Source organism: Meles meles, chromosome 8, assembly GCF_922984935.1.
Source record: "Meles meles chromosome 8, mMelMel3.1 paternal haplotype, whole genome shotgun sequence".
Lineage (NCBI taxonomy): Eukaryota > Metazoa > Chordata > Mammalia > Carnivora > Mustelidae > Meles > Meles meles.
Window position 1 is genome coordinate 14,120,499 of NC_060073.1, and position 23,837 is coordinate 14,144,335.

Below are 23,837 nucleotides of genomic sequence, written 5' to 3' on the forward strand. Positions count from 1 at the left end.
CTAAAATGTTTCTGAGATTCATTTACATGTATGAGTAGTATGTTCATTTTTATTTCTGTGCAGTGTTCCACTATATGGACATATATATCTCTGCATCTGCCAATACACATTTGAGCTTCTTTGAGGGCGTATGTTCTCTTTTGTCTTGGATACATAGTTGAGAGTGGAATTGCTGGGTCATAGTTTTGTAAGAAGGTATAACTTTCTAAGAAATTTTATAAGAAATAACCAGTTTTCTAAAGTAGTTAAAATTATGTTACATTCCATCAAGTGGTATATTATTGAGTAAGGAAAGGATTAAGGTATAGACAGGGAGAGGTAGAGGGCCCCTGACCAGGCTCTGAAACCCTGGCAGGCAAAAGAGCTAAGCCAGAGTGAACAAGAGATAAGGGAATGGACCAGACCACTTGGCCCCGGATGTTAGGGATTATACCACGGTGTAATCACAGGAATGACCAGACCTGAAAGAAGTAAGTCATTAAGGGTGTTGTCAATAGTCCTTGCTCAAACCAAGATGGCAGAAGAATCTCAAGGCCACAAGTTCTCTGGTCTTGTTTTTAATAAAGGACCTGCCCTGGAAACCCTCAGTGGCAACCCATTCAGGGACCCCTCTCACTCTAGAGAGCGTTATCTGTCCTTTCTGCTCTCACTTTCACTGAATAAACTTTCATTTCACGTCACCCTTTTGTGTCCCCAAGATTCATTCTTTGAAACCATGAGACAAGAACCATGTAATCCTATAACATTATGAGAGTTCTAGTTGCTGCTGCTGCTGCTGCTTCTTCTTTTTTTTTTTTTTTGTTTTTTTGTTTTACAATTGGTTCAATTCTTGCTGTGGAGGTTGGATGTGAAGTGTTACATGTTGTAGTTATGGTTTACCCATCTTTGACAATTACAGGTACTGAAATTATTTTCATATGGTTTTTGACCATTCATGTATTCCTTTATGAAGTATCTGTTACCTTTTGTTGTTGCATTTTGATCAGTGAGCTTTGGAGGATCTTCATCTATTCTGAATATAAGTCTTTGTCAGAATAACCCCATATGAATTTTTTTTTCTACTCTGTGGCTCACCTTTTCATTATCTTAACATTATTTTTGAAAAGCGCATGTTTTGAAATTGATGACATAAAATTTATGTCTTTGTTTCACAATGAATGATTTTTCTGTCCTTTCTAGGAAACCTTTGGTTACTTTAAAGTCATGAAGACATTCTTTTATTTTTGTCCCTAGAGGACTCGTAGATTTTGTGTTTATATTTATTCCTGTGATCCCAACACATTAATATTGGAGTTTTGGAGCATGATGTTGTAGAGAGCAAAATGGAGTCTCTCATGTCAAGCAGAAGCCTGTGTCTGACGATGACACAAGCAGCTAAATGTACTGGCTCTAGGAGATATCACCGGGACCAGCATCAGCAGACACCCCAGAACTGATAAGGAGCAGAACCAGAGGAGGTCTGTGCAGACCTGAAGCCAATTAAATTCCTTTAAAAAGGGGAAGAATTTGGCAGCAACTGTCAGACTCTTCAGACATGACCCCTCTATGTCTGAACACTTAAAAAAGGTAGCCGCTGCCAAAGGTTCTGCCTAACTGATCTCTGAGCAGAACTGAGATCCTCCACTGCTTCCTCTAAAATGGAGTTGGGAGGTTTCCACAGGGAGAGATCTCATGTCCTAATTCTCTAGTTGGTTGCAGACCCAACAAGAAGGGATGGACTTCACCATGGGCTTGACCTAGCACATGGACACTACTCTACTACTATAGCCTGAGGAAGAGACACTGTCCTCTTCAGCAGCTCCTTTTATACCTACCCCAGCAAAAGCCCCATTAATGAAGAGCCATACACTCTACTCCAACTTTCCTCCAATGGACTTTTAGTTCTAACACTCTTTCCAACGTACCTCTTTTCTCCTTAAGATGTGCTCTTCTCCTTTGTTCCTTGGATTTGCCCAAAATTTTACCTGTTTGTCCTGGATTGTAATTCTCTTTTATTCCCAAATAAACTCTTTTGTTTTCCTTGCTGGTAAAATAACTAGCAGTGTCCATTTTTAAGGTTTACACCACCATTTAGAGATCTAACAAAATCAGATGGCTCTCTTGTCTGGGACAGCCTACATTTTGATTCCTTGGATTGTATTGACCTGGAACTATCCATGCCCTAGAAGATACAGACCAGAGAATATATTTCTAGATTATTTTATTCTCTACCAAGTGCAGTGCCAATGTTCGAACATTTTTTATTCTACTTTCAACCCTCCTTTTAAATCACCAGTATTATGAATGAGCCATTTTATGAATGATCATGTCTTCTATTCTCATATTCGATTTTTAGCATGTTGATGAAGTTAACCAATGGGGCAGATTGGTTCCAGTATAAATAATGGTGTCAGCTCTTTAAAGGGTCCTCACACCTGACCTACTTCTTGTTCCTTTACTTTCTTACATTCATTGGTTACTTTACTTACTTTCATTGGTTGCATTGCTCTTCTGCTTTCTACATTCTTTCTGCTCCTCAAATCTCTCACTCCACCTTTCTTCATTAGATAACCTAACCTTAGTATCTACAGAGAAACACTGAAGCCTTTCTGATGAGAATTCTCTCACCTTTACTACACAAAATATAAAAACAACTTATATATTCATATTTTTCTTCTTCCATGGTAATTAAAGGTGATGGCTAATTATACTATCTGTGCTTAGGATCTCATGCATTTGGTACCAAGCATGTACTTAGATATTAGATGGAGATTTTGGCCTCAAAGGAGAATCGAGGATCTCAAGGCACCAAATTAAGTTTGTACCCTTGAGGAACAAAGACTATTTTGATTAGTCATTCAGAAATTTTTCTAAAATACTCTAGAGAATGTTCCTGAGAAATACATTATAAATGTTTTCACCATGTTTTTACAAAATATGGTAAGTCAACTTTTACAGGTAGGTCATTTTCTATATTTCTTCACTAAGAATAGGTTTGTTCTTTTGTATGAAGATGAATATCCCACCAATGTGGACAAAATTAATTTCATCAACTGTACTTGATTTTTCTATTCATATGTTAATAATTTATAGCATCTCTAAAAATCAATTATGTCCAAGCCCTTCTGATGTATATGTGAAAACTAAATAAAAATAGCTTTAGGCACAGCTTTTGAGGCACGTTGTTTTCCAGTCATACTTATTTTCATGAAGCATCGAGAGAGTGGCTCCAGCTGAAAGCTAAGACCACATTTAAACATCATCTGTGCTTTTCAAAACAAATATGTTCATATATGTGTTAGTTGCTTAGAAAATGGGAAAAAATCTCCATATTCTTCTCCAGATACTTAGATTATGTATTTATGGTTTAAGTGATACTTTCTTGGAAGAGTCTTCTCTGAATGTTTACCTGAAAGCATCCTACCTTCATTTTTCTTCATAGTGCTTGCTTCTGGCATCACATTCTATAGCTTTGTCTATGTGGGAATATCTGTTACTTCTCCTACAACATACAATTCATGAGGATGGGGAATTTGTTCAAAGCTATAAACCCAGACTTACAACAGAAACAAATATTTTCAGCAAACACTTACATGTGTATGTAAATGAGTGAGTAGATTCACAAAGCACAGAGAATAATTCTTCATTCAGTACCTTCTTAGTCATGTATCAAGAGATAAATTTACTAATTCAATGCCTTCTGAATAAAATTAAGAAAGACCACTATGGGTTTCAGGTGAAAATTCTGTAAAAATTATTTCTTTCATTTTGTTTTGCTGTTGTTGTTGTTTTTTAAGATTTTAGTTATTTATTTGAGATAGAGAGTGCAAGGGAAAGCATGAGCCGGGGTGGGGGGCCCGGGGAAGGAGAGGGAGGAGCAGACTCTGCATTCAGCAGGGAGCACAAAGAGGGGTTCCATACCAGGACCCTGAGATTATGGCCTGAGCTGAAGGCAGACACTTGACCAATGAACCACCCAGGTGCCCCTATTTCTTCTACTTTGTATCTGAAATACAGGGTATCAGATCTAAAGAGACCCTGGAAATCTAACCACCTTTATCTTCCCATTTGAATGATACCAATAACCCCCTGATTTTCATACCTGTTTTTAATTCCTATACTTTTCTTTTTATGAAATTTGAAAAAAAAAACACATATGGAGTTCTCTAAGAAGGCAAGTATAAATGTGATTTTGTATACACACACATGCACACACAAGTGAAAGCAAGAGCAAGAACAAGAGAGAGAGATAAAGAGAAAGAGGTAACAGAGACACAGGACAAAAATACCTATATAGACATTCTGAAGTATTTCATAAAACAGAAGAGAAATTTCCTAGTAATTCATTGATGAATAAATGATAAAATGGATGGAATAAATGAATAATCCTCACTTTCTCTGCTACTCTCTGTTTTCAAGGAATAAGAAAATGTCTTCTCATAACCATACTACAGTGACAGAATTCATTCTCTTGGGACTCACAGATGACCCAGTATTAGAGAAGATCCTGTTTGCAGTGTTTCTGGTGATCTACCTAGTCACACTGGCAGGGAATCTGTGTATGATTGTGTTGATCAGGGCCAACTCCCACCTCCAGACACCCATGTATTTCTTCCTGAGCCACCTCTCCTTTGTAGACATTTGCTATTCCTCCAATATCACTCCCAATATGCTGCACGATTTCCTCTCAGACCAGAAAACCATCTCCTATGCCGGATGCTTCACACAGTGTCTTCTCTTCATTGCCCTGGTGATCACTGAGTTTTACATCCTTGCTTCAATGGCATTGGATCGCTATGTGGCCATCTGTAGCCCTTTGCATTACAGCACCAGAATGTCTAAGAACATCTGCATCTGTCTAGTCACGGTCTCTTATACTTGTGGTTACCTTAACGGACTCTCCCAGACTCTGCTGACTTTTCACTTGTCCTTCTGTGGCTCCCTTGAAATCAACCATTTCTACTGTGCAGATCCTCCTCTTCTACTGTTGGCCTGCTCTGACACCTATGTCAAGAAGATGGCGATGCTGGTAGTTGCCGGTTTGACTCTGTCAAGCTCTCTCTTCATCATTGTGCTATCGTACCTGTTCATTATTGCAGCCATCTTGAGGATCCGTTCGGCTGAAGGCAGGCGCAAAGCCTTTTCTACTTGTGGCTCCCACTTGACAACAGTCACCCTATTTTATGGAACCCTCTTCTGCATGTACTTAAGGAGTCCATCTGAGAAGTCTGTAGAGGAGTCCAAAATATTTGCAGTCTTTTATGCTTTTTTGAGCCCAATGTTGAACCCACTGATTTATAGTCTAAGGAACAGGGATGTGATCCATGCTCTGCAGAGAGTGATTAAGGAAAATATCTTTTATAAAATTGAAATTTGAATCTTTGTTCATTTAAAATGACAAATTGCCTATGATAATACGGTGATTAGAAATAAATAACAGAGAGGTGCTACCTGTTATATAGTTTATGTTCCAATTTATTTTTGAGAATTTTCATCATTTAGTTCATTCCCTTAACTTATAATAAACTTTCTTTCTTTTTGCTAAGCAAGGAGTTGCATTCCCATTTTAGCAATCAAAATGTGCTAATATTCAGATTTAGAAATGTAACTGAAAAATGTATTTGATAATCATTATACAAGTGCTTTATATTTTGTCTAAATAATCATATGCTTCCTTTTATTTTTTAATTCCGAGAACCACTGTGGCTTTCAAGAACCAATCTTTAAACTTAATCTTGACAAGTCTTTTAAACCAAGTGGTTGACCTCTTTGTAGTCTTTCTTTATATTCTATTTATTTACTTCTATTTGTGATCTAATTTTTTCCATTGTATAACTCTTTGGATCAAGGTCACCTCAGAATCTTTAGAGATATGATACAACAAAAGTCGATGTGCACAAAAATAAACATGTCACTCTATAGTGAATGCTCACTTTTATATAACTGCTTATTATTTATTTATTTATTTTTTTATTTCTAGAGAGAGAGAGCATGAACAGAAGGGAAAAGCAGAGAGAGAGGCAGAGAGAGACTCTTAAGGCTCCATACTCACCATGAAGCCCAATGTGTGGCTAAGTCCCACGACCCTGAGATCATGACCTGAGCCAAAATCAGGAGTCAGGCACTTAACAAAGAACCCCTGCATGCCCCATCATTATTTATTTTGACCCTCAAAATTATTATCTCTATTTATAACATTTGGAGTCTTAGGCACAGAGGGATCAAATGACTTTCTACAGTCATTCAGCTACTAAATATCAAGAAGGCAAATCTTTTGTTTCCAAATTCTCTCTTTCCAATTTACTATGGCTAAATTCAGCATGCTGCAGTGCTGAGGGGATGGGGATAATGAAGGGATGAGGTTACTGCTCCACATGAAATCTTGGTTCTTGTGATGAGGGTGTAATAGCGACTGTGTAATTCCTCTGACATTTCAGGTAAACATGATAGTTTGTGTGCAAAGTAGAACTATCTTACTGTTTCATGTAAAGCAAATAATTTTGATATATGATAGATATATTTAGACTGTGTTTTATGAATATGTTTTCCAGATTATAAAAGCACAAATATTCACTAGAAACAACTAGAAAATACAGACAGATATGAAGGAATAACTTGTATCAGTAATGTCTTAACCAATGGACAATCTACATTTATATTTTTCCATATTTCTTCTCAGTGATTTTATATGCATGTATATTATGATTGTTCATAAAACAAAACTATCATCATATGCCAAATACAAATATGAATATTGATTTTCACCTAATAATGTAATGTTCACACTCAATACAGACTAAATACTTTTAGTGAACACAATTTTTAATGGGCCGTAATAGTTTATATTAAATTATCCTTGAACTTAATTATGAAAATAAGATGTTGATTGTAGAAAAGCAAGTTGAAAAATTCTTAAGTATCTGGGGTGCCTGGGTGGCACAGTTGGTTAAGTGTCTAACTCTTCGTTTAGGCTCAGGCCATGACCTCAGGGTTGTGAGACTGAGCCCTATGTTAGGCTCCAGGCTCAATGAGGAGTCTGCTTGAGATTCTTTTTCTCCCTCTCTTTCTGTGTCTCCTGCCCATGCTCATTCTCCATCCCTTTGTCTAAAATAAATAAGTAAATAAATACATAAACAAGCTGAAATGTCTATAAAAGCAAAATTTACCTCTGCAATCTTATCTAAAGTCAGCTGGTTTCAACATTTTGGTGTATTTTCTTTCATTTGGTTTATCTTACAAACCATTATATTATCTTATCTATGCATCCTATTATTTTTAAGATTGACCCATATCTTTATGTACATATTTTTCTGATTGTTTCTTTAGGATCAGTCTTAAAAGTGCAATTGTTAAATTAAATGTTTTGAACATTTTGAAAGCTCTTGCTAAATTGTTTTATGGATAATTTTTTTTTCTCCAGAAAGCATCAGCCATTTACATGTATGACTAGTCATGTTTGAGAGTAAGCATTTCACTATATTGTTATTAAGATTAGGAAATACCCTTTAAGATAAGGAAATATCCTCCTCGGGGCCAGAGACTGGGAGGCCGCCATTTTCATTCCCATCCTCTGGAACTCTACGGAAAGCATTCAGGGAACAGAAGCTCCCAAAAGCGAACCAGAGCGGATTACGTAGTCTGGCCCCTGGTAAGGGCAGTGCAATTCCGCCTTGGGCAAGAGTTGTAGTGACCCTCAAGTCACTACAACAGGCCCCTCCCCCAGAAGATCAACAAAATATCCAGCCAGAATGAAGTTCATCTATCAAGGAAAGCAGGTTCAATACCTAGGACAGCAGCGGAATTCCAGAGGAGGAGAAAGCAAAGCACGGAACTCATGGCTTTCTCCCCATGATTCTTTAGTCTTGCCATTAATTCAATTTTTTTTTCAATTTTTTTTCTTTCTTTTTTCTTCTTCTGCTAAATTTTTTATAACTTTTACCCTTTTCTTTTTTAACATTTTTCGACTAGTTTATCTAAAATATATATTTTTCTTTCTTTTTTATATTTTTTCTTTATTTGTTTTATTTTTAATTTTTTTCTTTTTTTTTTCGGAACCTCTTTTTATCCCCTTTCTCCCCCCCTCCCCCACAATTTGGGGTCTCTTCTGATTTGGTTACAGCACATTTTTCTGGGGTCTTTGCCACCCTTTTAGTATATTATTTGATCCTTCATATCCTCTTATCTGGACAAAATGACAAGGCGGAAAAAATCACCACAAACAAAAGAACAAGAGGAAGTACCGAAGGCTAGGGACCTAATCAACACAGACATTGGTAATATGTCAGATCAAGAGTTCAGAATGATGATTCTGAAGGTTCTAGCCAGGCTCAAAAAAGGCATGGAAGATATTAGATAAACCCTCTCTGGAGATATAAAAGCCCTTTCTGGAGAAATTAAAGAACTAAAATCTAACCAAGTTGAAATCAAAAAAGCTATTAATGAGGTGCAATCAAAAATGGAGGCTCTCACTGCTAGGATAAATGAGGCAGAAGAAAGAATTAGTGATATAGAAGACCAAATGACAGAAAATAAAGAAGCTGAGCAAAAGAGGGACAAACAGCTACTGGACCACGAGGGGAAAATTTGAGAGATAAGTGACACCATAAGATGAAACAACATTAGAATAATTGGGATTCCAGAAAAAGAAGAAAGAGAGAGGGGAGCAGAAGGTCTATTGGAGAGAATTATTGGAGAGAATTTCCCTAATATGGCAAAGGGAACAAGCATCAAAATCCAGGAGGTGCAGAGAACCCCCCTCAAAATCAACAAGAATAGGTCCACACCCCGTCAACTAATAGTAAAATTTACAAGTCTTAGTGACAAAGAGAAAATCCTGAAAGCAGCCCGGGAAAAGAAGTCTTTAACATACAATGGTAAAAATATTAGATTGACAGCAGACTTATCCACAGAGACCTGGCAGGCCAAAAAGAGCTGGCATGATAGATCCAGAGCACTAAATGAGAAAAACGTGCAGACAAGAATACTATACCAGCTAGGCTATCATTGAAAATACAAGGAGAGATAAAAAGCTTCCAGGACAAACAAAAAGTGAAAGAATTTGCAAACACCAAACCAGCTCTACAGGAAATATTGAAAGGGGTCCTCTAAGCAAAGAGAGAGCCTAAAAGTAGTAGATCAGAAAGGTACAGAGACAATATACAGTAACAGTCACCTTACAGGCTAATAATGGCACTAAATTCATATCTCTCAATAGTTACCCTGAATGTTAATGGGCTAAATGCCCCAATCAAAAGACACAGGGTATCAGAATGGATAAAAAAAAATAAAACCCATCAATATGTTGCCTACAAGAAACTCATTTTAGACGCGAAGACACCTCCGGATTTAAAGTAAGGGGGTGGAAAACAATTTACCATGCTAATGGACATCAGAAGAAAGCTAGGGTAGCAATCCTTATATCAGATCAATTAGATTTTAAGCCAAAGACTACAATAAGAGATGAGGAAGGACACTATATCCTACTCAAAGGGTCTGTCCAACAAGAAGATCTAACAATTTTAAATATCTATGCCCCTAATGTGGGAGCAGCCAACTATATCAACCAATTAATAACAAAATCAAAGAAACACATCAATAATAACTTTAACTTTAACTTTAACACTAACAAATTAACTTTAACTTTAACACTCCCCTCACTGAAATGGACAGATCGTCCAAGCAAAAGATCAACAAAGAAATAAAGGCCTTAAGTGAAACACTGGACCAGATGGACATCACAGATATATTCAGAACATTTCATCCCAAAGCAACAGAATACACATTCTTCTCTAGTGCACATGGAACATTCTCCAGAACAGATCACACCGTGAGTCCTAAATCAGGTCTCAACTGGTATCAAAAGATTAGGATCATTCCCTGCATATTTTCAGACCACAATGCTCTGAAGCTAGAACTCAATCACAAGAGGAAAGCTGGAAAGAACCCAAATACATGGAGACTAAACAGCATCCTTCTAAAGAATGAATGGGTCAACCAGGAAATTAAAGAAGAATTGAAAAAATTCATGGAAACAAATGATAATGAAAACACAAGGGTACAAAATCTGTGGGACACAGCAAAGGCAGTCCTGAGAGGAAAATATATAGTGGTACAAGCTTTTCTCAAGAAACAAAAAAAGGTCTCAAGTACACAACCTAACCCTACACGTAAAGGAGCTGGAGAAAGAACAAGAAAGAAACCCTAAACCCAGCAGGAGAAGAGAAATCATAAAGATCAGAGCAGAATGAATGAAATAGACACCAAAAAAACAATAGAACAAATCAGTGAAACTAGGAGCTGGTTCTTTGAAAGAATCAATAAGATTGATAAACCGCTGGCCAGACTTATCGAAAAGAAAAGAGAAAGGACCCAAATAAATAAAATCATGAATAAAAGAGGAGAGATCACAACTAACACCAAAGCAATGCAGACAATTATAAGAACACACTATGAGCAACACCACACCAAAAAATTTGACAATCTGGAAGAAATGGATGCATTCCTAGAGACATATAAACTACCACAACTGAACCAGGAAGAAATAGAAAACCTGAACAGACCCATAACCAGTAAGGAGATTGAAACAGTCATCAAATATCTCCAAACAAACAAAAGCCCAGGGCCAGACTGCTTCCCAGGGGAATTCTACCAAACATTTAAAGAAGAACTAATTCCTATTCTCCTGAAACTGTTCCAAAAAATAGAAATGGAAGGAAAACTTCCAAACTCATTTTATGAGGCCAGCATCACCTTGATCCCAAAACCAGACAAGGATCCCACCAAAAAAGAGAACTAAAGACCAATATCCTTGATGAACACAGATGCAAAAATTCTCACCAAAACACTAGCCAATAGGATTCAACAGTACATTCAAAGGATTATTCACCATGACCAAGTGGGATTTATTCCAGGGCTGCAGGGTTGGTTCAACATCCTCAAATCAATCCATGTGATACAACACATTAATAAAAGGAAGAACAAGAACCATATGATACTCTCAATAGATGCTGAAAAAGCATTTGACAAAGTACAGCATCCCTTCCTGATCAAAACTCTTCAAAGTGTAGGGATAGAGGGCACATACCTCAATATTATCAAAGTCATCTATGAAAAACCCACCACAAATATCATTCTCAATGCAGAAAAACTGAAAGCTTTTCTGTTAAGGTCAGGAACATGGCAGGGATGTCCACTATCACCACTGCTATTCAACATAGTACTAGAAGTCCTAGCCTGAGCAATCAGACAACAAAAAGAAATTAAAGGCATCCAAATCGGCAAAGTAGAAGTCAAACTATCACTCTTCGCAGATGATATGATACTGTATGTGGAAAACCCAAAAGACTCCACTCCAAAACTGCTAGAACTTCTACAGGAATTCAGTAAAGTGTCAGGATATAAAATCAATGCACAGAAATCAGTTGCATTTCTGTACACTAACAACAAGACTGAAGAAAGAGAAATTAAGGAGTCAATCCCATTTACAATTGCACCCAACACTATAAGATACCTAGGAATAAACCTAACCAAAGGGGCTAAGAATCTACATGCAGAAAACTATAAAGTACTCATAAAAGAAATTGAGGAAGACACAAAGAAATGGAAAAATGTTCCATGCTCCTGGATTGGAAGAATAAATATTGTGAAAATGTCTATGCTACCTAAAGCAATCTACACATTTAATGCAATCCCTATCAAAATACCATCCATTTTTTTCAAAGAAATGGAACAAATATTCCTAAAGTTTATATGGAACCAGAAAAGACCTCAAATTGACAAAGGAATATTGAAAAAGAAAGCCAAAGTAGGTGGCATCACAATTTCGGACTTCAAGCTCTATTACAAAGCTGTCATCACCAAGACAGCATGGTACTGGCACAAAAACAGACACATAGATCAATGGAACAGAAGAGAGAGCCCAGAAATAGACCCTCAGCTCTGGTCAACTAATCTTCGACAAAGCAGGAAAGAATGTCCATGGAAAAAAGAGAGCCTCTTCAATAAATGGTGCTGGGAAAATTGGATAGCCACATGCAGGAAAATGAAATTGGAACACTTCCTTACACCACACATGAAAATAGACTCAAAATAGATGAAGGACCTCAATGTGAGAAAGGAATCCATCAAAATCCTTGAGGAGAATGCAGGCAGCAACCTCTTCGACCTCAGCCACAGCGACATCTTCCTAGGAACATCAACAAAGGCAACAGAAGCAAGGGCAAAAATGAACTACTGGGATTTCACCAAGATCAAAAGCTTTTGCACAGCAAAGGAAACAGTTAACAAAACCAAAAGACAACTGACAGAATGGGAGAAGATATTTGCAAATGACATATCAGATAAAGGGCTAGTGTCCACAATCTATAAGGAACTTAGCAAACTCAACACCCAAAGAACAAAAAACCTAATCAAGAAATGGGCAGAGGACATGAACAGACATTTCTGCAAAGAAGACATCCAGATGGCCAATAGACACATGAGAAAGTGCTCCACATCACTCAGCATCAGGGAAATACAAATCAAAACCACAATGAGATATCACCTCACACTAGTCAGAATGGCTAAAATTAACAAGTCAGGAAATGAGAGATGCTGGAGAGTATGCAGAGATAGGAGAACCCTCCTACACTGTTGGTGGGAATGCAAGATGGTGCAACCACTCTGGAAAACAGCATGGAGGTTCCTCAAAATGTTGAAAATAGAACTACCGTACAACCCAACAATTGCTCTACTGGGTATTTACCCTAAAGATACAAACACAGTGATCTGAAGGGGCACGTGTACCCAAATGTTTATAGCAGCAATGTCTACAATAGCCAAACTATGGAAAGAACCTAGATGTCCATCAATAGATGAATGGATAAAGAAGATGGGGTATATATGCACAATGGAATACTATGCAGCCATCAAAAGAAATGAAATCTTGCCATTTGCGACGACGTGGATGGAACTAGAGGGTATCATGCTTAGTGAAATAAGTCAATCGGAGAAAGACAACTATCATATGATCTCCTTGAAATGAGGACGTGGAGATGCAACATGGGGGGTTAGGGGGATAGGAGAAGAATAAATGAAACACGATGGGATTGGGAGGGATACAAGCCATAAGTGACTCTTAATCTCACAAAACAAACTGTGGGTTGCTGGGGGGAGGTGGGTTTGGGAGAGGGGGAGTGGGGTATGGACATTGAGGAGAGTATGTGCTATGGTGAGTGCTGTGAAGTGTGTAAACCTGGCGATTCACAGACCTGTACCCCTGGGGGTAAAAATACATTATATCTTTATAGAAAAAAATAAGAAATAAATAAAAAATTTAAATAGGAAAAAAAAAGATATGATTCAAAGCATTAAAACACCATGAATATTTAGGTTATGTGTAGAAAATTGAAAGAAGTATTTTATCAATAAGAAGATTGATAAAAGTATAAATACATCAGGGCACCTGTGTGGCTCAGTTGGTTAAGCCTCTACCTTCAGCTCAGGTCCCAGGGTCCTGGGATCAAGCCCCACATTGGGATCTCTGCTCAGCAGGGAGCCTGCTTCTCTGTTTCTCCCCCGCCTCTCTGCCTACTTGTGAACTCTCTCTATCAAATAAATAAAATTAAATCTTAAAAAAAGGAATGATATGTAAAAAAAACTACAAATATGCTAAAATTAATGAGTAAAAATAGTAATAACTAAAAATATGAAATAAATGCTCCAGTTGCCAACTTGACAACTTCATACCTGAAATGCAATAATATGTTAAGATACTGGAACTGGGCTTTATCTTTTTCATAGGAACTCCCTCTCCAGCATTCAAATAACGTGGTAATTAGAGAATTTACCAGTTTAGTTTAGATAGGGTTTTCTTTAAGGATGAATTTCAGCTGACTCCATTGAGCCAATTCTTAAATATTCAGGTTTGCAAGCCAGTTGTTAAAGGGATTGTCTTGAAATTGGCCAGTGTGGCAGTATTTATAACAATGAAAATGGAAAATGCTACCCATCAGGGCTCCTTCTAGGTTACTATTATGCCACTGGTTTATCCTTCCAGTAATTATCAGACTAATCTTGAGTAGTGTGTAATTCAAGGGATCTTGGTCCTAAGTGTCCATAAATAAACCTAAGGCAAAAAACAATCACCACTAAGTAAATAGAGATAATTTCAACAAACAAACAAACAAAAAAACCACCTTTGAAATTAGAGACTTTTGTGTATTTATATTTGAGTTCCAAAAGACTGGTACATTCTACATCATGGATGTCAAGAAAACAATAATATATAGTTTTTCTGGAAATCAATTTAACAGGATGTTTTCAGGAGTCTTAAAAATGTTTTTATAACTTTAATCAGCTCTTCCAATTTTAAGAATGTGCCAAAGCATAATAAAACATGTGGGTGAAGATTTTTCATTGTGATCTTTGTTTTATAATTGAGAAAAAAGAAATGAATGATCTATGATGTACAGGCTGCCCTCAATTTGCATGGTACTGTGTTAACTGAAACTTATGCTGAATTCCAGTGTGTCTGCTTTGCCTGAATCTGTTATGGCTGCTGCCTGCCTTTTGTAGCAGACACAAGCAGATGCTCCTAGGAACCAGAGCCGGAGCTAACAGAGCCTCTGCAAGGGAGTGTTGGCTTAGGTCAAAAAGAAGAGTGAGTGTGAATATCATGGAACTGATTTTTTAAATTAGAATTTCTGCCGATATTAAAATGAAGAAGTTACCAGTTAAGGACAGGGCAAATGATTTTGTATAGACTTTTATGAAAAAAGAAGGATGCATTGATACATACATTATGATAATTGTATTGTGGTGGGATTAAGGAAAAGTAAATCTTGTTCTTTGTATCTATGTATCAGTTTTCCATAATGAACAGTTATCTCTTTTATAAACAAGAAAACAAGCAAACAAAAAACCTGCATATTTCCAGTGTAATTAAGATCCCAAGATGTAAAATTAAGGGATTGGGTTTATTAATAGTTAGAATGTAGAAGTAAAAGTAGGAAAAGGCAGGGGTCAAACTGTTATATGTCATTGAACTGGATGGTCATCTAGGTTCCTTCTAATTCAAGTCTTATTATTTTTCCCCTTAAAAATGTTGTGCTTCTGAATATATTGAGATTCTGCAGTGGCAAATAGAACAATGCTTATTTGTTTGTTAGGAGGGGGGTTGTAGCAAGTCAATATCAGTATCGACAATGTTTTAATATGGAAACAGAAGTTTTATTTCCTTCTGATGTTTACTTCTTAAAAGACAGTTCCTTTAAATAAAGGATTTTTTTTCTTCTTCTTGTGCTGTAACATCATCATACTGTGACATTGAGATGAAATGAAACAAATTTCAGTTCCAAAAAAATCATATCTGATCATTCAATATTTTTAATGATACCTTTATATCTACTTTATTCGCACATACACAATTAAATGAACACTCCTAGTGCCATTGGGGATGAAGGAAAACTTGGTTATCCATTCACTGATGGCTACCGTACACATTAGTACACCCAACAGGCAAGAAATTTTAAAAAGTAGGAATAAAATTGTGAAATTCTATATTAATAACTGGTCAGAAGCTGTAACTTAAAAGATTTTCTTCAAGATAAAAAATAAAAACCAAAAAAATATTAGAAAGGAAGAGATGTTTTGTGGAAAGGGAGGTGGGTGGGGGGATGGGGTAACTCAGTAATGGACAATAAGGAGGACATGTGATATGAACACTCGTGTTATACACAAATATTGAATCCTTGAACACTACATCAAAAACTACAGAGGTACTATATGTTGGTTAATTGAATTTAAATAAAAAAAAGAAAAAAGGGAAAAGATATATTAAATATGTCGTACCAATATCTAGCTACATTATGCACCTAAGTAAAGACCAATTTCACAAAGTATCAAGCAATCTGGAATAATCCTATGCTACAATTTAGTTGTAAAATATTAAAACCAAATTTTCATGATTATTAGCTATTATTTTAAAATAGATTGTAGAAAGACAAGACCTGAAAGGTAAAAATGTAGAATTATAGAACAAATTATGGTCAACATCATAGGGACAGAATGATAAAAATCTCTTATGTAAGCAACAAAAATTCTAAATCTGGAAATGAGTATTGTTTCCATTAGAACCCACTTAGTCTATTTCAGCTACTTCATTATTAGTATATAGAAATGCAATTGATATCTGTGTATTGATTTTTATTCTGTGGCCTTACTGAATTTGCCTATCAGTTCTACTGGCTTTTTGGTGGAGTCTTTATTGTTTTCTATATATAGTGTCATGTTATCTGCAAATAGTGAAAGTTCTTCCTTACCAATTTGGATGTCTTTTATTTCTTATTCTTGTCTGATTGTTGTGGCTAGGATTTCCAGTACTATGTTGAATAAAAGTGGTGAGAATGGACATCCTTGTCTTTTTCCTGATCTCAGGGGAAAATCTCTCAGTTTTTCAGAATTAAAAAGGATGTTAGGGGACGCCTGGGTGGCTCAGTTGGTTAAGCAGCTGCCTTCGGCTCAGGTCATGACCCCAGCGTCCTGGGATTGAGTCCCACATCAGGCTCCTTGCTTGGCAGGGAGCCTGCTTTCCCCTCTGCCTCTGCCTGCCACTCTGCCTGTGCTCACTCGCTCTCTCCCTCTCTCTCTCTGACAAATAAATAAATAAAATCTTAAAAAGGATGTTAGGGTGGGGTTTTCATATATGACCTTTATTATGCTGAGAGTGTGTTCCCTCCAAACCTTCTTTATTCAGGGTTTTTATTATGAATGGATGTTGTACTTTGTCAAATAATTTTTCTGCATCTATTGAAATGATTATATGGTTTTTATCCTTTCTCTTGCTGATGTGATTTATTACATTGATTGATTTGCAAGAATTGACCTACCCTTGCACTCAGGAATAAATCCCACTTGATCAAGGTGAATGATGTTTTTTAAATGTATTGTTGGATTTAGTTTGCTAATATTTTGTTGCGGATTTTTGCATTTATGTTTATCAGAGATATTGTCCTGCAGTTCTCTTTTTTTGTAGTGTGTTTATCAGGTTTTGGTATCAGGGTAATGCTGACCTCATAGAATGAATCTGGAAACTTTCCTTCCTCTCTTTTTTTGTGGGGGGGTAGTTTGAGGAGACTAGGTATTAACTCTTTTTATATGTTTGGTAGAATTCACCTGTAAAAGCATCTGCTCCTGGACTTCAGTTTGTTGAAAGTTTATGGTTACTCATTCAACTTAATTGCTGGTAATTGGTCTTTTCAAATTTTCTATCTCTTCCTGATTCAGTTTGGGGAGGTTACATGTTTCTAGGAATTTATCTATTTCTTCTGGGTTGTCCATTTTGCTGGTATATAATTTTTCATAACTGGCAGCATCACGTTACCTGATTTCAAGCTTTACTACAAAGCTGTGATCACCAAGACAGTGTGGTACTGGCATAAAAACAGACACATAGATCAGTGGAACAGAGTAGAGAGCCCACATATGGACCCTCAGCTCTATGGTCAAATAATCTTCAAAAAACAGGAAAAAATGTACAATGGAAAAAAGACAGTCTCTTCAATAAATGGTGCTGGGAAAACTGGACAGCTATATGTAGAAGAATGAAACTCGACCATTCTCTTACACCGTCCACAAAGATAAACTCGAAATGGATAAAAGACCTCGACGTGAGACAGGAATCCATCAGAATCCTAGAGGAGAACATAGGCAGTAACCTCTTCAATATCAGCCACAGCAACTTCTTTCAAGATATGTCTCCATAGGCAAAGGAAACAAAAGCGAAAATGAACTTTTGGGACTTCATCAAGATCAAAAGTTTCTGCACAGCAAAGGAAACAGTCAACAAAACAAAGAGGCAACCCATGGAATGGGAGAAGATATTTGCAAATGACAGTACAGACAAAAGGTTGATATCCAGGATCTATAAAGAACTCCTCAAACTCAACACACACAAAACAGATAATCATATCAAAAAATGGGCAGAAGATATGAACAGACACTTCTCCAATGAAGACATACAAATGGCTATCAGACACATGAAAAAATGTTCATCATCACTAGCCATCAGGGAGATTCAAATTAAAACCACATTGAGATATCACCTTACACCAGTTAGAATGGCCAAAATTAGCAAGACAGAAAACAACGTGTGTTGGAGAGGATGTGGAGGAAGGGGAACCCTCTTACACTCTTGGTGGGAATGCAAGTTAGTGCAGCCACTTTGGAGAACAGTGTGGAGATTCCTCAAGAAATTAAAAATAGAGCTTCCCTATGACCCTGAAATTGCACTACTGGGTATTTACCCCAAAGATACAGATGTGGTGAAAAGAAGAGCCATCTGTACCCCAATGTTTATAGCAGCAATGGCCACGGTCGCCAAACTGTGGTAAGAACCAAGATGCCCTTCAATGGACGAATGGATAAGGAAGATGTGGTCCATATAAATGATGGAGTATTATGCCTCCATCAGAAAGGATGAATATCCTTTGTATTTCTATGGTGTCATTATTTCTCCTCTTTCATTTCTGATTTTATTTGAGTTCTCTCTCTCTCTTTGGATGAGTCTGGCTAAAGGTTTGTTCGTTTTGTTGATCTTTCCAAAGAACCCTCTCATGGTTTCATTGATCTGTTCTATTTTTTTTTTTTTTTTTGAGTTTCTATATAATTTATTTCTGCTTTGATCTTTACTATTTCCTTTCTACTACTGGCTTTGGGTTTTGTTTGTTCTTCTTTTTCTAGTTCCTTTAGATACAAGATTAAGTCATTTATTTGAGATTTTTCTTGCTTCTTGAGATAGGCCTGTATTGCTATAAATTTCCTTCGGGACAGCATTTGCTGCATCTCAGAGATTTTGGACTGTTGTGTTTTCATTTTCATTTGTCTCCATGTATTTTTTGATTTCCCTCTGATTTCTTGGTTGACCCGTTCACCATGTAGTAGCATGTTGGCTAGTTTCATCGTGTTCTTACCAGATTTTTTTCTTGTGGTTGATTCCTAGTTTCATAAAGTTGTGGTCAGAAAAGACACATGATAGGACTAAAGTGTTCTACTATTATTGTATTACTATTGATTCCTTCCTTTATGTTTGTTACTAGTTGCTTTATGTACTTGGGTAGCACCAAACTGTGGAGCATTTTCCATGTTGTCCATGTCCCTCTATCCTGTGTCCAGTCCAACAGGTCTATTTGGCTCTGGACTGCATTTTCCACCCCTCCTACCCTCTCCAGTGTGGTCTCTTCTCCACATTTAGCTGTGGAGAGTCTATTCTGGCAGTCTTTGGATCATTTTCTGGGTTATTTACACTGATGAGGTTGTTTTCTAGGTGTGTCCATGGGCTGAGGAGATCCTAGGACCCTCCTATGTATCATCTTCCTTGAAAGTCACTGCTGGTCTTTTAATTCCTGGCACTGAGGTGGTGTGAAGTGGTATCCAGCTGTAGTCATAATTTGCATTTTCTTGACAATTATAGATGTTGACATTCTTTTCCTGTCTTTATTAACTGCTCATCTATCTTTTATGAAGTGTCTGTTCAATTCCTATTTCTTTGTTAATTGAACTGCTTATATTTTCATCCCTGAGTTGGGGAGGATGTGCACATATTCTAAATACCCAGGTCCTTTGTCAGAATTACTTGATGTGAATATTTTTTCCTGGTCTGTGGTGTGTTTTGTCTTTGTCCTCTTCAGATCTCTCATGTACTCTACTTTCCTCTTCTGGACCATCATGACATGATGCCCCCTTAGTGTTTACAAGGAAAAACAGGCTTTCTAATTGGAATTCCCACTTTACTGTATCAAAAAAGCAAAACTTATCTACCTTTATTTTACTCCTTCCATAGTATTAAAACAGATGGCTAAATTTTTTAATCATGCTAAAGCTTTCACAGACACAACTAAGTCGTGAATGTGTAGGTTAGGTAGGGATACTGGGATCACAGGAGAATCCAGTTCCCAGAGCATCAAATTAAGGTTATGCCCATGAGGAGCAAAGACTCTTTTAATTGTTTTCTTAGAATTATTTTTTAAATACTCTATGGAATATACTTAAGAATACATTATAAATCTTCCCACTTTGTTTTTACAAAACATGGTAAATCAGCTATTTACAGGTAGGTCACTTTCTACATTTGTTCACCAAAATATGTTATGTTCTTTTGTGTGGACATTAGTATCCCAACAATATGGGAAAAAATGCATCTAAATGCAACCCCTCTTCATTTTTTCTTCATAGCACTTGTTTCTAACCACATAATGATATATTTTTTTGTCTATGTGTTTAAATATGTTCCTTCTCCTACTCTGTATGCTCCATGAGGCTGGTAGTTGCCATAACCACAGACACTAGAACAGAAGAAAAATCAGTTTTTACAGTGTAAATGAATAAATGAATGTGTGAATTGACAAAACGGAAAGAATTCTTTATTTTGTAATCTCTTAGTTAAATATCGAGATAAATTATTATTTATTTAAATTATTTCACTAAATAAATGTTTCTGAATGAATTTAATCCAGATAGCTAGAGTTTTTTCAAGTAAAATGCTGTATTGAAGATTTATCTACTACAAAATTTCTGAAACAACAGTGTATCATAGTTGGTGGGACCCTAGATACACAAATTCCCTTTTTGCCCACTTGAATGATGGCAATTACTAGTGGGTTTCATATCTGAATTTTGTTCCCTTGGTTTTTATTTCTCAAGGGTGAAAAAAACCCATTAAATATGGACTTCCTCAAGAAGACAGGTATAAATGTGTGAATATGTATACACATAAAATATGCACTACTATTACATTATTACACTTAATATAAGGTGTGTATATATATGAATATATTTACACAAAAATGTGAATATGTTTGCGTATTTGTGTATTTGAGATACAAAAGAAAGAGATAATATAAGAGAATAAAAATATGTAGATATTCTGATTTTTTAAAAGATATTATCTATTTATTTGACAGAGAGAGAGAGATCATAAGCAGCAGAAAGGCAGGCAGAGGGGGGAGGGGAAGCAGGCCCTCTGCTGAGCAGAGAGTCTGATGCGGGGCTTGATCCCAGGACCCTGAGATCATGACCTGAGCTGAAGGCAGAGGCTTAACCCATTGAGCCACCCAGGCGCCCCACTGATAAGTTTTTTGAATAGGGAAATATCCCAGTGGCTGAGTATATCATTAAGTAAACGATAAAATGGATGGAATAAATGCAGAATCTCAATCAGACAGGATTCCTCATTTCTCTGCCACTCTCCGTTTTCAAGGAATAAGAAAATGTCTTCTCATAACCATACTACAGTGACGGAATTCATTCTCTTGGGACTCACAGATGACCCAGTATTAGAGAAGATCCTGTTTGCAGTGTTTCTGGTGATCTACCTAGTCACACTGGCAGGGAATCTGTGTATGATTGTGTTGATCAGGGCCAACTCCCACCTCCAGACACCCATGTATTTCTTCCTGAGTCACCTCTCCTTTGTAGACATTTGCTATTCCTCCAATATCACTCCCAATATGCTGCACGATTTCCTCTCAGACCAGAAAACCATCTCCTATGCCGGATGCTTCACACAGTGTCTTCTCTTCATTGCCCTGGTGATCACTGAGTTTTACATCCTTGCTTCAATGGCATTGGATCGCTATGTGGCCATCTGTAGCCCTTTGCATTACAGCACCAGAATGTCTAAGAACATCTGCATCTGTCTAGTCACGGTCTCTTATACTTGTGGTTACCTTAACGGACTCTCCCAGACTCTGCTGACTTTTCACTTGTCCTTCTGTGGCTCCCTTGAAATCAACCAATTCTACTGTGCAGATCCTCCTCTTCTACTGTTGGCCTGCTCTGACACCTATGTCAAGAAGATGGCGATGCTGGTAGTTGCCGGTTTGACTCTGTCAAGCTCTCTCTTCATCATTGTGCTATCGTACCTGTTCATTATTGCAGCCATCTTGAGGATCCGTTCGGCTGAAGGCACGCGCAAAGCCTTTTCTACTTGTGGCTCCCACTTGACAACAGTCACCCTATTCTATGGAACCCTCTTCTGCATGTACTTAAGGAGTCCATCTGAGAAGTCTGTAGAGGAGGCCAAAATATTTGCAGTCTTTTATACTTTTTTGAGCCCAATGTTGAACCCACTGATTTATAGTCTAAGGAATAGGGATGTGATCCATGCTGTGCAGCAAATCATTAAGGGAAATCTCTTTTATAAAACTGTAGTGTAGGCATCTGTTCATTGTAATTACAAAATGTTTGTAATAACGTAATAAATCTCTTCACAGAGCAAACACACCACTCTATGGTCATGATATAGTCTCTTCATAAACTCATGAAAATAGCAAATTCCTCTCTAAATTAATAGCTCCAAGACAAATTGTTTTATTAAAAACTGTCTCACTGAAGTTAAACAATATTTTATTTGGAAAAAAAAATCTCAGAATATAAATTAGTGGTGTCCAATGATTTCATAAGACACTTTAGTGTCTTTACTTACTTGGGAGTAAGTATTAGAATTAATTCAGTCAATAAGAACACCAGAAATCCATTTTTCTGAATATGTGGTCTACAGAGTTATAGTGAGTTTCAAAATAGGGTGAACAAGATGGGATTGGGAGGGAGACGAACCATAAATGACTCTTAATCTCACAAAACAAACTGGGGGTTGCTGGGGGGAGGTGGGATTGGGAGAGGGGGAGCGGGCTATGGACATTGGGGAGGGGAGGCGAACCATAAGAGACTGTGGACTCTGAGAAACAACCTGAGGGTTTAGGAGGATCAGGGGTGGGAGGTTGGGGGAACAGGTGGTGGGTAATGGGGAGGGCACGTTTTGCATGGAGCACTGGGTGTTGTGCAAAAAGAATGAATACTGTTACGCTGAAAAAATAAATAAAATGGAAAAAAAATAGGGTGATCAATTTTATACTTTAAAATATTATGAAATAACCTATTCTCCAATGAATAATACAGAATGATGGTTCTGGTGCCTGAGTAATCACTGAAATCATGTTAGGGAAATTTGAATATATAGAACCGTCCTAGGTTTAGGCACTCAGTAAATTTTTCCCAACCAATATTGCAGACATCCTGAGAGAGCTTTTGTCTTATTGTAAACATTATTTATGTTCTTCGATTTTAAAAATAAACTGTCAACACCTGCTTATAAATTTAGTGTAATAGCAATCTAGGTATATTTTTCAGGTACTAGTTCTGACTTAGATCTAATTTATTCAGAGTTAATAGAGTCTATCAATTCGCTCTGTAGACCTAAGAATGCACTGAAATGGTATACAAATAAGAGTAGCTTCTGTATCTTTCTGGAGGAAAACATCCAATATTTACTTTGGTTCATAAAAGTGTGACTCATTATTTTGCAGATAAGACTGTTACAGTAGTTCTCAAATTTCTATTGTGTAAATTATAGTAAATAAGATTATATGAAGAGATGCGTAATTCATCCACATTAACCTATCTATGTGTTGTTAGTCAAGTAGATAGCTGCATATTGAAATATATACTAAATTTGTTTAAGTTGCCTTAAATGTTTTGTATTCTAATATTGTGTATATTTTTAAAAGATTTTATTTATTTCTTGGAGAGAGAGAGAGACAGAGATAGTGAGAGAGAGCAGGAGCAGGGAGAAGAGAAAGAAGCAGTCTCTCCTCTGAGCAGGGGCCCTGACAGGAACTTGATCCCAGGAACCTGTGGTCATGACCTCAGTTGAAGACACATGCTTAAGGTTAACCAACTGAGCCACCCAGGTGTCCCTAATATTGTGTGCTCTACTAAACACCGATGAACAGAGAGCCCAGTGTGGGACTTGATGCCAGGACCCTGGGATCATGACCTGAGCTCAAAACAGAGGCTTAACTCACTGAGCCACCCAGGTGCTCCTA

General features: G+C 37.0%; 2 protein-coding genes across 2 annotated transcripts; both read left to right on the plus strand.

The window, feature by feature from the left end:
* Window positions 1-4,408: 4,408 nt before the first annotated feature.
* Window positions 4,409-5,356, plus strand: LOC123949523 (olfactory receptor 5M10). The gene has a single exon (XM_046017041.1). It carries the CDS (start codon window positions 4,409-4,411, stop codon window positions 5,354-5,356), a length of 948 nt encoding a protein of 315 aa, XP_045872997.1.
* Window positions 5,357-21,221: 15,865 nt separating this feature from the next.
* On the plus strand, window positions 21,222-22,169 carry LOC123949090 (olfactory receptor 5M10-like). Its single transcript, XM_046016402.1, has one exon. It carries the CDS (start codon window positions 21,222-21,224, stop codon window positions 22,167-22,169), a length of 948 nt encoding a protein of 315 aa, XP_045872358.1.
* The last annotated feature ends 1,668 nt before the right edge of the window (window positions 22,170-23,837 follow it).

Excerpts from the sequence above, each read along its gene's own strand:
- LOC123949090 (XM_046016402.1), top strand. The coding sequence starts at position 21,222 with ATGTCTTCTCATAACCATACTACAGTGACGGAATTCATTCTCTTGGGA.
- LOC123949523 (XM_046017041.1), top strand. The coding sequence starts at position 4,409 with ATGTCTTCTCATAACCATACTACAGTGACAGAATTCATTCTCTTGGGA.